General features: G+C 34.4%; 1 protein-coding gene across 3 annotated transcripts in view; it reads left to right on the top strand.

Annotated features, from left to right (window-relative positions):
* LOC127972100 (beta-1,3-glucosyltransferase) overlaps positions 1 to 15,344 on the top strand; it is a 59,318-nt gene that overhangs the window by 32,106 nt on the left and 11,868 nt on the right. For all 3 annotated transcript variants that reach the window (XM_052575388.1, XM_052575389.1, XM_052575391.1), the window contains exons 4-6: positions 8,334 to 8,443; positions 13,908 to 13,984; positions 14,770 to 14,881. In XM_052575388.1, coding sequence (XP_052431348.1) covers positions 8,334 to 8,443; positions 13,908 to 13,984; positions 14,770 to 14,881 — 299 coding nt within the window. The remainder of the gene's footprint in view (positions 1 to 8,333; positions 8,444 to 13,907; positions 13,985 to 14,769; positions 14,882 to 15,344) is intronic.

Here is a 15,344-nt window from a genome sequence, read left to right as displayed (position 1 = left end):
TTGTTGTGTCGCTGTGGGACAGAATCTGATTGGTTTTGGTTTCCGGGTAGATGCAATACCATCTGAGGTGGTTCATTTTTAGTGGTTTGCCACAGTGTGAATATAATGACACACTTGCATTTATCAGAAGCCTCCCCCTAGTCTTAAAATCTGGGCTTTTTGTTCATTAGCACACTGGGAAAAGAAAATTCAGTTGTGTTTAAAAATAAATAAAAAAGATTGCCAGCTGTGGTTGCCAAATCCTTGCTGTACAAATATAGTGAAAAAGTTTTGAGCCTGTTTTTCTAATTTCATAACCGTATATTCTCTAAATATAAACCTTTCTTGAAATACTCACTCAATCTAGTGTTGTTTTTATTCTTATTTTTTTTTTCTCTTTTTATTTTTATTTTAGTTTTAGTAATTTATTATATATATTATTATTATTATTATTATTTTTTTTTTTTTTTTTTTTTTTTTATTTTTTTTTTTTTATTCCTATTTAGCTGTAAGTTATTTTAATTTTACTTTTAGTCATGTTAATACTTCCACTTATATTCAGCTAGTTTATCATTTTCATTCATGTCAAGTTTAGGATTTTCTTCTAATAATTGAACTTTATGTAAAATTATAATATAATTTTAATCATTACAATTAATGTTGTCTTATTAAATAGAGTATTTGACAGTATAACTGCATTGATTTTGTTCTGTTACATATTATTTTTTCTGCATGTGGGGAGGTTAAATACTCCACAGATTGCGAGTTGTAGCATTTTTTAATTATTTCTAATTTTTAAATTATTAATATTTTTTACATTTACATCTGTTAGGAACTGGTTTTTGTGTAAATTGAGAGCCCTGGAAAGTGAACAATGGCCCCTGGAGAGTGTGATGCGGCAAGCAAGCAGAGGGCACAGCTCTGAAGGTGATACTTTATATGGAGAAAACAATTCAGGTGACTGAAGCTCAATTCTCTAGCGTCTCATTCAATACATCTCCCTTATCCGGAAGATTCAGCCCCTTTATCTTTGGAGTCACCCTTCCCGTAGAATACAGATTGAGCAGAGAGAAGGCGAGCGGTGAGAAAATAAAAGAAACTTGACGAAGGATCATATGCTTCAAAGCCCTATAATCAAATAATGCCTCACCAAATAAATCATTGAACCAAGTGTCAAGTCATCTACTAGGTTCTTTTCACTTCAGCCACCTCGGTCTCCTCTCCATGTCACAATTTGTTTGGCCTTCACATCCAGAAGTAGGCTTCACAGACACTTTGAAGAGACATTCTCTGCATTCCCACCATCTGCAGTGAAAAAGCCAAGGGCAATGATTCAATACCTTTTCCACTTTGCTCCACCATACATTGTCCACAAATATGGTACATGCAATGGTGATGGTGACCTGGGCCGGGCCGAGAGAGAGCAGGGCCGATGTAAGGTCAAAAAGAAAGACAAAATGCCAAGACTCTTCCTTTTTCAGTCCCTCTGCAGTTCCCCCGTTGAATTATTAATTGAACGCCATAGTGTGGAGGCCACACCAGTTAAATTCAGCTTTAATTAGTTTCTTTTTTTACACACTGCTCTCTGCTTTCATTTTGACATCACACAGCCATAAAGACACAATGAGAGCCTTATCATTGATGCTCGCTGGCACTGGATAACCGTTATTACTGTGGCCAGGCGAGGAAGATTGTGAAAATGTTCCTCTGGCTTTTAATACACCTGTCCCGCATTTGCTTTTTTTGTTGTCTTTTTTCCCATCCTGTTTACCTATTTGGGTTATTGTGACTTAAACATCTAGACGTTTTTGTGATTTTCACCAACTAATATTGCTGTAAACGATAAGAGATGTAATCGATTAAAGCTATAAATTGTCGATTAAGCAGTTTTATTTTGAGTTGAGTGTGGATCATGTGCAAAACACGTGCATAAGGCTGTGAATGATGGTAACCAGCTGGATCTTACAAATTACACTTTAAATGTGATCCAAACTTTAAACGTTCATTAAAATAGAAACAATACAAAGTCATTCAACATGGAAACCAATATAAATTTTGTAACTAACTCATGTTTAATTATAATTTCCCCAGATAAATGTTTTATATTGGGCACTGCGCTTTGACAGCTGTGGGACACGAGGACATATAATTCATTCATACAACTTATTTCATTCCTACGACTTGTTTCATTCATTTATTCCCTAGAAAACCCATGATTTAACTGAAATGAAGGAACAAAATAAGTCGAGTTCTTAATTCATGGCCGCAAAATCTTTCATTTCTCACCGCATGTTTACCACAGTAAGAGATGCGAAAACAGTTATTTAGTAAATGATAAAATAAAGTATGAAAAAATTAAATTAAACCTGCAAAATTACAAAGTGAGATGGTGATGATTTGGGAAAGGAAACAATAAATATGATTAAGTTTGTGTGTATTCATGACCAACCAGCAAAACAGAACACAAAGCCACTTTAAATTAGTGCGGTCAAAAGATTAATCATGATTAATCGCATACAAAATAAAAGTTGTAATGAATAATATATATTATATTCAGACGGAGTGGCTTTTACTTAGAGCCGTAGTTCACTGACAATTGGGCAATATCGCATTTAGTATCACAGATCAAATAGCCTGCTATACTGAATGTGATATTGCGTAGCTTGTCAGTGAACTACTGCTCTGTGTATTAAATGCCACTCCATCTGAAAGCATGTGATGGAGATTTATTGCTAATGACAGGACCAACTTTACAGTCAAGATGCTCGTGACAATCACATGCGATTAGTTGCACAGCCCTAATGCCTGTGTTTGTATTTATATATACATAATAAATATAAATAGCACAAATCCATATATAAGTTAAACAAAAACTTTATTTTGGATGCGATTTAATCGTTTGACAGGACTACTTTAAATGTATCGAATCGGATAAATCCAAAAGCCTGGTTGCGATGTAACATTTTCTGCTAACCAATTATTTCTCTTACAAGCAAAGTTTTGTACCTCACTTTTTTCATACCCACATTAAAGTGTTTCATGTGAGCAGCAGTGTGTTTTGTCGCAGCATGGCCCATGGAAGCGGTTCTCTGACCGCGCTTTTTTGTGTATTGGAGAATTATGTTGTTAGCTTAGCAACATGCTAGCAGCAAACTATTACTATAGTTTATATAGTTAACAAACTATAGCTATTAAATAGATGTAAGTATGTGGAGTTTTTTCTTATAGTTTTGCATAGAACAGACATATGTAGAGTGTTAAGTAATAAATGTGCTACTTATGAGGTTCCATGACTGTATTCTTCCTCAATGTCACATTAGCATTAGCAAATTATTCATGCATTTTCAATAGTATAGTGACGTATGAGGAACCATTCATGCAGAATGTACTTTCAAACCAAGCAGCTTTCTGTTTATCAGAAATCAACGTGACCAACTTCAAACTGTTTCTATATCAAATCCTTATTGAAGTAACAGGACTTTGTCAGTGGGAATTTTCAGAACGATGATTAAATAAATGTACAGTATAAAGACAGCAAGGCAGCTCACTAGGTCATACACTTTGTCTTAGACATGTACACACACTTTTGCTACTGAATGGATAAACCCAGTGCACTAAAACATTCACACTGTATGTGTGTGTGTGTGTGTGTGTGTGTGTGTGTGTATTATGAATACATCTCTGTAAAAGATCCCATCACACATCCATATGCAGCCGCATGCACGTACATAAAACTTGAAAGCGGACTTAGCACAAAGACTTTTAAAAAGTGGAATTGTGCCACTGAACGCTCAAGGATGCAAACAGGGAGCTTGAGTGAACGGCATACATTTTCTTTCTAAGCGTCTATCCCTGAGGCAGGCAGATCTGTAAGAGATGGGCACTATGCGGTTTAGGAGGTAAATCCCCTTCCCATCAGAGCCAGCAGATCAATAGCAGCTTTGAGGTGGAGAAGGACAGAGCGGAGACGGCAGGCAGCAACTCTAAATTAAAGCAGCATGACACTACATAACAGATCCTGTCTGTGGCCCTTGGCTCTCTCGCCCTTTAGCTTTGCATGGACCGAGAGGGTTCAAGCAAAACAACTGAAGCTTTCGATCCAGAGAGGTGTAGGCTGTATCTCATTATGCTCCCTATGACATGAACTAGTATGAAATGAACACTTTGGGTACTAGCAAGGGTCTTGATGCAGTAAGTATATGAAAATTCATATACTTACAAGACACAGACATTACACACATTATTTTTTGATAAAGTAATTTTTACATTTTACATTTTTGGAGGACTGATGACTTTTTGGTGCTATATTAAAACATTAATATATGCTATGCATAAAATAAATAAATGTAATAAAAACAAATAATATAATATTTCTATTAATTTCTAAATTATTATTCACATAATTAAAATATTCGGTCAACATTTTGATATGACAGTATTACAGCATTACAGTTTGATGTAATGCTTATTTTATAATAAAATAATGTAAATACTATAGCTATATTGTTTTCATTGCTAGTTATTTTTATCTGAAATATGCTGTATGTTATGTTTTTAATTTATTTTGTGATTTTTATGGTACATTTCTGTTGTGATGTTGTTATGAAATATGTGTTTGTAAATGTTTGGGGGCCTGACAACTTTCTGGTGTTATAATTGTATTGAGTATATCTGACTAAATTCATTGAAGTGAATACAGCAAACAGCCAATGCTTACTAGTTTGTACAGTGCATGTTGGGAATTTCTAGAGAGCAAACATTTGGGTACATTGGAAAGTTTCTAGGATGATGGTAGAACCCAAAAAACGTTTGACTCCCTGTGAAGACCGTTACCAATTAACTAGAGAGCAGACTGCTCACGTCAGCTGTTCTCCATATTCTCACTCTCTCTTAGCCTGTCTCAGAGGAAGATTACGAAGCTGACGCTCTCCTCGTACACCTCGTCTTATTTGTGTTGACAAATGAGCCTCATTTCTCAGAAAACTCAATGTCTAATGATAATTTATGATGTGCAATGTTCACCGAATGGCCACATTTCTGTGAAAATGTTTGAAAGGAACTTAATGAAGAGTTCCAGAGATCCGCGGCTGGCAGAAACTGAGCTCATGATGAAGTGACTGCAAGACTTATTTAAAAAGTGACGCTTCTCATTGTTGTATGGGTTTTATTACATGCCAGAGCTTTCCCACTTGGGAGAACGTATGAAAGCGAAGTTAATTCTCTTACCCAGCCTACAGATTTAGAGTCTGTTTTCAGTGTGTGGGTGTTGTAGTGTAATGAAGTGCAATATGAGTGCATCACACCTGTATTTTGCTGGTTGTACTTATAATTGATGATACAACACACCTGCATGAAGTACTTTGGATACCTCCTACAATTATGTGTTTTAGGGTTTTATGCGATTTAATATGTGTAAATATATCAGATCTCTCATGTGACTGTTTCTTTTAGAGGAAGGTTTTACTCTAAATTTCATGCACCCTTGTGCAATTTTAAACCTGCATCACTTTGTTGCTTTGTTATAGGAAAATATAGTCATGTTTTTCCATACAATGAAAGTGAATGGGGACAGAACGGTCAACCTCCAAAATTAACAAAATAAAATCACCAGAAACATATATATTCTAAAACTTGTGTGTATCTGAGCGCAAATGCGATTTAAGAGTTACAGCAGAAAATTTTCTGTTAATGTAATTTCTGCTAATATAATGAAGCCCAAAAGATAAGAAAAAAAAAACTATCAGCAAAAAATAAATTAAATGCTGACTAAATAATGAATTTTATTATATATATATATATATATATATATATATATATATATATATATATATATATATATATATATATATATATATATATATATATTAGGGGTGTAACGGTTCACAAAATTCACGGTTCGGTTCGATACGATACACTGATGTCACGGTTCGGTTCGGTTCGGTTCGGTACGTTTTAGATACAGCAAAATGTAAAAACATCTCAACTTTTCAGAATGCTGCAAGTGCACCGCGGGTCATGTGACAAGAACTAACCAATCAGCTTCATCCTTTCCCGTAACAACGTTGAAAACTCAGCCAAGATGAAGGAACAGCTGTTCACAGTTGTATATGGATTGCAATTTTGAAATAAATTTAGTAGCAGAGCTACTGCAAGCGATTTTTAGAGCTTGCAAATCCATTTATCATTCGCTGAAATTTCCGCGTCTCATGGAGAGAGCACGTCATTGTTGCTTAGCAAAGACAGACGCCTCATGAGCGCTTCTGCCCGAGCGCTTTGGAAAGGAGGAGAAAGACGCGCTTAGCGTTTTCCACGCGTTTTTAGGCGCGATATGTGAACGGCCCCTAAGGCGCTCGCTCACTCAGCACGCGCTGAAGGCTCGTTGCAAAATGTCTAATGCATTTAACAGACCAGAAATATAAGATCCTAAAATAACCAACAGGTCTGGTGTGGGTGCACTTTGGATTCCCTGTAAGCTATAATACCGGTGTCTAAATGCTGCAGGGATAGTTTGTTGCGTGCTTGTTTCTCATTTTTTTCGTCTTTTCCCAGATACTGACACAATAAGGTGATGTCAGCGTAAATGAGTTGACATGTTTCAAGTATTCCCGCTGGTGTTTTTTTTTTTTTTTTGTAATCCCGCTGGTGTACCCTGTCATGTTGCAGATGCGACATACCGTTGTTTTTTTATCCACCACTCTCTTGCCATCACCATTATAGCTTAAAGGGAATCCAAAGTGCACCCAAACACCAGACCTGTTGGTTACTGGAGGATCTTCTTTTTTCTGGTATGTTAAACACATTGGCCATTTTGCAACGAGCCTTCAGCGCGTACTGAGTGAGCGAGCGCCTGACTGAGTAGTACCCTAACATAAACATATAAGTTGGTGTTTTTTTCTTCTTCGGGAGTGTCAGGGGCGTTGCCTGTTACGTCGTTTGGGTTATTGGGCTACCTTGTTGAACGCATATCATTATATTTCTCTTTTTTTTTTTCTTTTTTTTTTTTTTTTTTAATATAATGAATTAGTCCAACGAACCGTTCGGTATACATAATGCGTACCGCGTACCGAACCGAAAGCGTCGTACCGAACGGTTCAATACGAATACGCGTATCGTTACACCCCTAATATATATATATATATATATATATATATATATATATATATATATATATATATATATATATATATATATATATATATATATATATATATATATATAATTTTCATAGAATTTTTTTGACTAAAATAAATATGTACGTGTAAATGAATAAATCTAAATAATTAGCTATGGTTATGACTAATTATTTATTTATTTATGGTTAGGGTTTTTTATTTATTTAGCCAGTGATTAATTTGTTTGTTTTATATATTTATGTATTCCATGCCTAGTGATATATTTATTTGTAAATTTGTGTAAAGCCAGTGATTTATTTATTTATTTTAAGCAATTTATTTGAATTTTTTATTTTAAATGTTTGTTTCGTTTTTATGTTTATGCATTCTGTGCTCAAATGCTAATATGATGATGTTGTCTGGCCGGTTTGGTGGGCAATATAAAGTTCATGTAAAGGTCACAGTGACTGTGGTGACATTAGATAAATGTCACAGATTGTACTCAATGAAATCAACGTCTCAGCATGCAAAATCAGTGTCTTAATTAATTACACCACTCACAGGTCTTCAGGCGAGTCATTTCAATCAAGTCCTTCCTCATGACTCAATGGCTCTTTTGACATGTATCATTGAGGTTGTTGAGTTCAATCTCTGTTTTTAGAGCTCATTATAAATGGATCCTTTGTGTATTATTCAAGAGAGCATGCTGTGTGGTTTCGAGTGTTTCATTGTGATAAAGTGAACAGCTACTGTAGATCAAGAAACATACTCCATCTCCATCCAATCTTAACTGTTTGGTAACCATGGTGATTTTAGTTCCTGTTTGGAGCACTGAACTTGTCAGATCCTGAGTTGAAACTTTCTGTAATAGAAGCTGCAGTCCAGAAGCAACTGTACTGGCTTGACCCTGAGCCCAGAGAGTTCTGCTTTAGATTTTTAGATTCAATCCTTGTATCATGTTCGTAAGCGGACAAATGCACCAAACTAAGCCCTTTCTCTTCCCAGGGCCAAAACACTCCAAATGTTGAATTACAACATGTTGCAGATTGGGCTTGGATTTATTAGATGAAAGGTCTGCATGTCGTTCCTGGGCTTAGATTTAGAACTACTTTCCTTGCAACAAAATCATTCTGACCCACTGTTGATCTCATGGTTCTCCGTGGGAAATTGTAGTGTGCCCTGTTCTAAGCAAATGAATGGGCTGACATGGTGGGTATGTGTTTCTCTGTGTGTTTGTTGTAGGCTTGAGAGATGTGGTGTTTGTCATCCAGAGCCAGAGGAACTCTTTCCATGTGCGGCAGGCGGAGAAACTCAGAAAAGACCTTCTGCTGCAGACACAAGCTCTTCAAGAGGTATCAGTATGTTCTGTATTGACACTTTCACTTTTGTTTTCATGACCTTTTGACCTTGTACCTGGCATGGGTTCACATAGTTTAATCAGTTCAACCCAAAAATAATTGTTTGTGCAATTATGTTAAAACTTTGTCCATGACTATGGAGAATTCCAGCCATCTGTCATGAGCCCTGTGCTAAGCCAGAGGTACACTAGAAGTCAAGACTATGAATATCTACTTACACCAAGAAGGAGAACTGTAAAGAAAACGATATTATTGTCTGCACCAGAGGACTATATCGTCTGTTTATTCGAATTAGGGTCAGAATAACCCTAAATTAAATTCTCCAGCTCGTAAGTGTCAATGTTTTTGAAATTGAGGTTTATGCAGCTTTCCATTGATGTATGGTTTATCAGGATAGGACAATATTTGGCTGAGATACAACTATTTGAAAATCTGGAATATAATCTTTACTTAATAACCTAATGATTTTTGGCATAAAAGAAAAATCAGTAATTTTGACACATGCAATGTTTTTTTGGCTATTGCTAATAATATAGTCCAGCGACTTCTGGTCCAGGGTCACATATACATGTATATTATAAAAAAAAAAAAAAAAAAATATATATATATATATATATATATATATATATATATATATATATATATATATATAAAATCTATTTGTGGTATAGCATTTTTTACAATTCTTTCTATTATAAATAATGTTATTTGCAGTCTTAAATTTGCATGGTTTTGCTTTCATGAAATCATTCTTGCAACTAATCTGGCAGCATTTTCATAGTGCACTTTTTATTGAATATTTGAATATTTTAGAAAAGGCCAGGGCAGATCATGACGTGAGTAAGTGGAGCAGTAGGATTGATATTTCAAATGTTATAAGCTTTATTTCATTGAGAGAAACTGTTCAGTTCGTTCTTAATATTCCACCCTTGATAGTGTGTTCCTTTTATTTCCCAGCATGGAGACCATCCTCTGAGAGTGAAAATGTAATGCAATCTGTTTCTTCCCACCCCCAACAACAACCTCACCTGGTAGTTTACCACTTTCAGAGACGAACGCTTTCTGACTGCTTGTTCTGAAAATCTGGAGTGCCAAACTGCAATAACCTCGGAGCTCTGCAGCAGTTCACTGAGCTGTCACCCTCTGATCCGATCAAAACCAGATTAAGAAACCACTCTTATCCTGCACTATATCCTTTCTACCGCCTTTTCTTTCATTCTCAGGCTCTTCTTATTCCCAAAACAACTTAGCCAAATTTTTCAAAGGATGTACAGTGGGTTTCTACAGTTTCCTCATCAATTATTTGTAGAGTTGTATTGCAATAACACGCTGTTTTAATTGCTTTCATCTTTCTGATCCTATCCAGATTAGATGCTTTTTAGCAACACTTTGTGAGCCCAAATGAATTGGGGAAAAATGCAGTGTAGTTTACTTATTTTAATGCCCTTGAAGTGTTTGATATTACATAAAATGTTGCTGCTGTCAAACAGAACCTTCGTTTCAGAATTCCTACCATTGTGACAGTTGAATTTTTAAAATCTCTCGCCCTAAAGCAAGCAGGAAATTTACAGATTCTTTTAGATGTCACGTAAGATGTGTTCTAAAATGCCATGTCCACGCAAATCTTCTATTTCAGAGTCAGTGGTGGTTTTGTTATTAAAAAAATAAAAAGCACTGAAACGGACTGCCTTTGTCTGTAGTTGAGGACACAAAACAATAATTAGTATGGAACCGAATTCCACTTTAACTTTGAAGATCAGATAAATGAAGAATGTACTAGGCCTATAGAGGAAGCATTTTCATTGTGGTATTTAATTTAATATAAATGTTACTTTCTAATAAGAAATATGAAAAAATATATTTATATTAGGTTTATATTTAAATAAATATACATCCTATTATTTTTATATCTTACCTCTAGCAGTTCTCCTTCAGTGTATTATTTATTTTATTAAATAATACGTTTAATTTATACTTATTTTAAATTAAATATAAAAATAGAATTTAAAATTTTGTATTACAATTAAATATATGAAATATGATTACATATCTGTTTAATATCTATTATATTATTTAATAATAAACATTATATTTATATTAAATGTATATGTATAATAATTAGTTTATTTAATAATTTAGTACTGATTTTGACATTAAGTTTTAGACCATACAGGGAAAGTCATTGGGGTACAAAACATCATTTTAAAAACATTAAAGGAGAACAATAACAGAATAATTTTTTTTTGTTAAACTGTCCTTTTAAATAAAACACTAAACGAGAGCTTCTATAAATAAGATTGGATGATATTGAATAATATATATATATATATATATATATATATATATATATATATATATATATATATATATATATATATATATATATATATATATATATATATAGAACTTCATTTTTTCTCTGAATAAAATTTAGGAACCCAAATAAAGTCTTTCTTCAGACCTTTGTAAGGAAATGGACTCGACTTTCATGCTTCTTTATGCATTACCACAAGATGTCAGCACTAGTCTGAGACACGAGACAGTTGATTCGTAGAGCTGATGCATAATTTTAGTTTCAGTAGAGCAATTGTATCTCTTTAGTTGGACTCATGAGGCCTAAGATTTATTCCTTACAGAGAAATGCTCATGCGTCACGCTCTACATGGATGTGCACCTCATTTCTCTCGCTCTCTGTCAACCTCTGAACCTTGACAGTTCCAGTATTGTCAGTGTGAATTAGACTTGAGATTTATCACTCCTGTCCTGTGCTCCTGAACATTGCTCGCTCACTCATATTCACTCCCCAGTGTGCAGCCAGAAGTGAGTGTTATGTTGTAAAAGCTGTGGGATGTTTGCTCCACCACTGGGGGGCCGAAGCTGCAGAACATTGTGAGTGCACTCAGTACTGAACAATTCAATAAAACCAAAAATCTGTAAACCCTGAGGTATTCATTTCTAAAGCCATCAGAGGCACACGAGTGTGTAAACTTAGCATGACAGCAGCTGGTATGATCTAGACTGTTTCCTTCTGTTAAAGTCAGTGTTGAGTACGAAACAAATGCCCCGAGGACTTGTCTTCTTCAAGATGTGTGTCATCTTTTTAGTATTCTTTTTTGTGTTTGTCTTCTTATTTGTCATCTTTTTTGCCCTTGTCGTCAAACGTTCAAACTTTGCTTTGCAGATTCAACTTTAGTTTAGTTTTTAATTTTGGATATGTAAATGATGAATTTGATGGCATTGTAATATCTAAAAAAGATATAAATTATATAATTTATTATATTATAATAAATACTATACAAAAAAAATACTACTACTACTAGTCTTCTGGTTATTAATATTTAACTATAACTTGTTAATATAAGATCATTTATAAAGATTTTATATATTCAGTATTTGAAAATAATTAATGCAATATTTAAATTTTTATACTTCGGTCCGTGTGCTATAAATATTTTGCAAGTATTCGATAATATATATATTTTTTAATATTTGTATTTTATACTTTATACTTTATTAAATCTAGATTATGTATATGTACTTTATACGATATATAGATCTATTAGTCCAGTTGTTTGGCCAAGCATAGATTACCAATGGTACATTTATAGTCCATATCCTCTCATGGCATAAAGCACATTTGTATCCATATTAGATTAAAAGACATTTTCCACAAAGAAACCGTCAAACTGAGAATAGCTGAACAAGGGAACGTTCCGGATGGTAAAAGCCTTTTCTTTATCAACAAGGTTCAACTCTGACAAACTAGGGTCACTGAGCTTTCTATATGCATGCTTCCGTCTGTTTTCCCCCTTTTCTTCCCATGTCATAGGACAGTCAGATCAGACACATCTAAGAGTAGAGTGTTAATTTCTTGCTGCTCCGGTCTCTGGCCGTCATGTGATTGAACCAAGCTGAGCATCTGAGGTAACATAAGGTAGCAAGCTCACACTGACCCCTATCTTCATCATCACCTTGAGTCACAGTGTAATCACAGTCCCTTTTTGCTCTGTTCACATGCTGATGAGCTGTATGAAGACACACAATGGGTGTCACAAAGTCTTCAGATCAATATGAAGCCATTCATGTGTCTCTTTGGAGATAAGAATAGTTTTGGGAGCACGTTTGTGAATGTATGAAGGGGGAAGTTCTGAAATGAACACTCTCTCTTCTGATTCATTGTCACTCCTATTAAAATCACAAACATAAATTTCCCTAGGCTGAAAATGTTTGTGCTGAAGGAATTTTGAAATGCAGTTTGCTTTTTCCCCCCACATATAATCATTTTGTAGCTCAAGGTTATGTTTGTCCATGATTGTTTGAAGATATTATTGTCCAATTTCAGCATTTACTGCGATTGATTCTAGTCATTTGGGGTCCAGCAGGTTTGACTGCAAAAATGTGTTTTAAAAAGAATTATAGGACTGTCAGAATTAACACAAGTGAGAGGTTTTGCGTCTGCTCTGTTTAGCGAGCAGCTGAGAGGAGCAGCGCTTTTAGTTAAACCTGATATTATGTTGCTTCTCTAATTTTACATGCAAATATAGCTCATTGAAAGATAGCTTTATCTTATGTGTATTTGATTTCATCAGACGACGGCTCAATTATAAATTGTGCAGATTAACATCTTAGAAGGGAGAGTTATGTACCGTAGTCTTAAAGGGCAGCGTTTCAGTCACTGTTTCATATTAATTAAGCCTGACATTAGAAACAGGAAAATATCACACTGAAAGCAGTTTCATTGAGAAACTGGCTGCGTCAAATTTCAATAAGTGGACACAGAGGGACAAACAAATGTAATAATAAATGTACATTTTGCATGTTCATAAGTGAGCTGCCCTGTCCTGCGAATGTAAACAGGCTTGTGTGAGTAAATTGCTCAGTGCAAAGAAAGGAATAATGGGAACCTGGTATTTCTGTTCTTTTATTCATGTGTCTAATAGACATGAACAAGTTAAAATATCAAATGTTAAATAAATATTATTTGAAACATGTCTAATCTTCATGCTCTGTTGAGTATGGTTTCACTAATAATAAACATACATTTTCATAAAGCATCCATATTTGTCCAAGGCCATGTTGATTACAGTATTAAAAATAGAACAGATAAAAATGTGCGATCAAGTTGCGATTAATCACGAGTTAACCTAGGACAATCGTGATTAATCGCGTATATTAAAAAGTATATTATTGTACACTTGTGTGGGAACTTATATAGTTTTCATTATAGTAATTCTTATTGGGGTGAATGTCACTTTAAATAACAGCAACAACAACAAAAGGTGTCCTAAAGTGACTTCTCTTCTGCTCTTTCTCTGAAGTCCATCCAGTGCACTGGCTGTTACCCTGCAAGTAAACTACTGTCGCAAATCAGACAAACCGACTTGATAGCCGTTTTCACAGTATCTTCCCATTTTTCTCCATCTGACAGTAGCTGTAATGGAGTGTTTGTCTCTTTCAGAGTCCGCCTGTCATCCTGCTGCTGCACACACTGTCAGACAATGAGGGAGACTGGAGCATTCTCCCACTACTGCCTAAGTGAGCACTGTTATTACTGACATTACCAACATAGTGAAATCTCACTGTTAAAACATTTATTGTTTAATAGATTTTATATATATATATATATATATATATATGTATATGTTTCGCTTATATGTTTATATGTTTCCGTTTGGACTTATTTAAATGAGTGCTGTTGTTAATATAGTAAATATAGTCATGATTTGGCGAAAGCGTTCATTATTTATATTATAAAGGCATTAATTAGTAATTGTATATTGTGAAATATTCATACTGTAGTAGTAGTAGTAATTATTATTATTCTAAAAAAATAAAATTGTTTAAAAACATACAATTATTATTTCTTGTGGAGACACATTATTGCCAATCATTATGTGTATTCTTTTTTTTTTCTCTGCAAACAAAAATAGTTTAAAAAGTCATTTGTAATTTTGCTATTTTATTTTGAATGATTCAATTGCGTGAATGATTCTGCGATTCACTTACAAGGACAGTCACTTTTATTCTTGAACGGATTGTTTTAGTGAACAGTTCAGTGACTTATTCATTAAACAGACAGATGTTTTTCATTTTTTATTTTTACTAAATGAATTATTGTTTTTGAAAAACATCTGTTGAATGATTTAATGACTCATATGACTCTTGTTCTTGCCTACTGGTGTAACAATGTGACGATTTATTGTAATAAAAAAAAACACACCTCTAATGCACAGATTAATTATGAATGATTATATTCTCTTGATATGTTGGTATTAACAAGTTAATCTTAATAATGCAGAATGGTTTTTTTTCTCATTTAGCTTGTCATCACAGTTTGGCAAGAACTCATCTTGGATCATGTTTCTAGAAGAAGACACCAGAGTGAAACTCCAAAAACTTCATGAAGTCCTCAAAAAATTTGATCGCAGAAAAGTATGAACTAGCTTTTAATTGATGTTCCACACTCAGCAAGAGTGGAAATAGCCTGTTATAGTGTTTTCTTATCCACGTTCCATCAAACCTTTCTGTTCACTGTGAATTTTCGCTATAGTGAGGCTCCAGACTTTTCCAATCTTTATGCACTAGCAATGTCTTAAATCACATCTTTGGAATCACTTTCAGAGCTATTGTTTTTCCAGGTGATGAAATAAGTTAAACATGGATTCTGATAATTTCTTAGACTCACCTTTTCACAATTTCAGCTGTCAATATATTATTGCAATTTGATCATGTAAAGCCATTTACAGGTGCCTGGTTTGTCAAACGAACTGTGCAAGTGACTTATCACAGATTTCCACTTTGCTAAAAATCAGTTTACCAGCGCATTTTCAAAGTAATGTAATGTGAACTACATTATGATGAGTCACTTGCACCGTGCATTCCACCTGAAAGGCAG

Source organism: Carassius gibelio, chromosome B15, assembly GCF_023724105.1.
Source record: "Carassius gibelio isolate Cgi1373 ecotype wild population from Czech Republic chromosome B15, carGib1.2-hapl.c, whole genome shotgun sequence".
NCBI classification, from domain to species: Eukaryota; Metazoa; Chordata; class Actinopteri; order Cypriniformes; family Cyprinidae; genus Carassius; species Carassius gibelio.
Note: the sequence above shows the minus strand (reverse complement) of the source record. Positions and strands in the feature narration are given on the sequence as shown.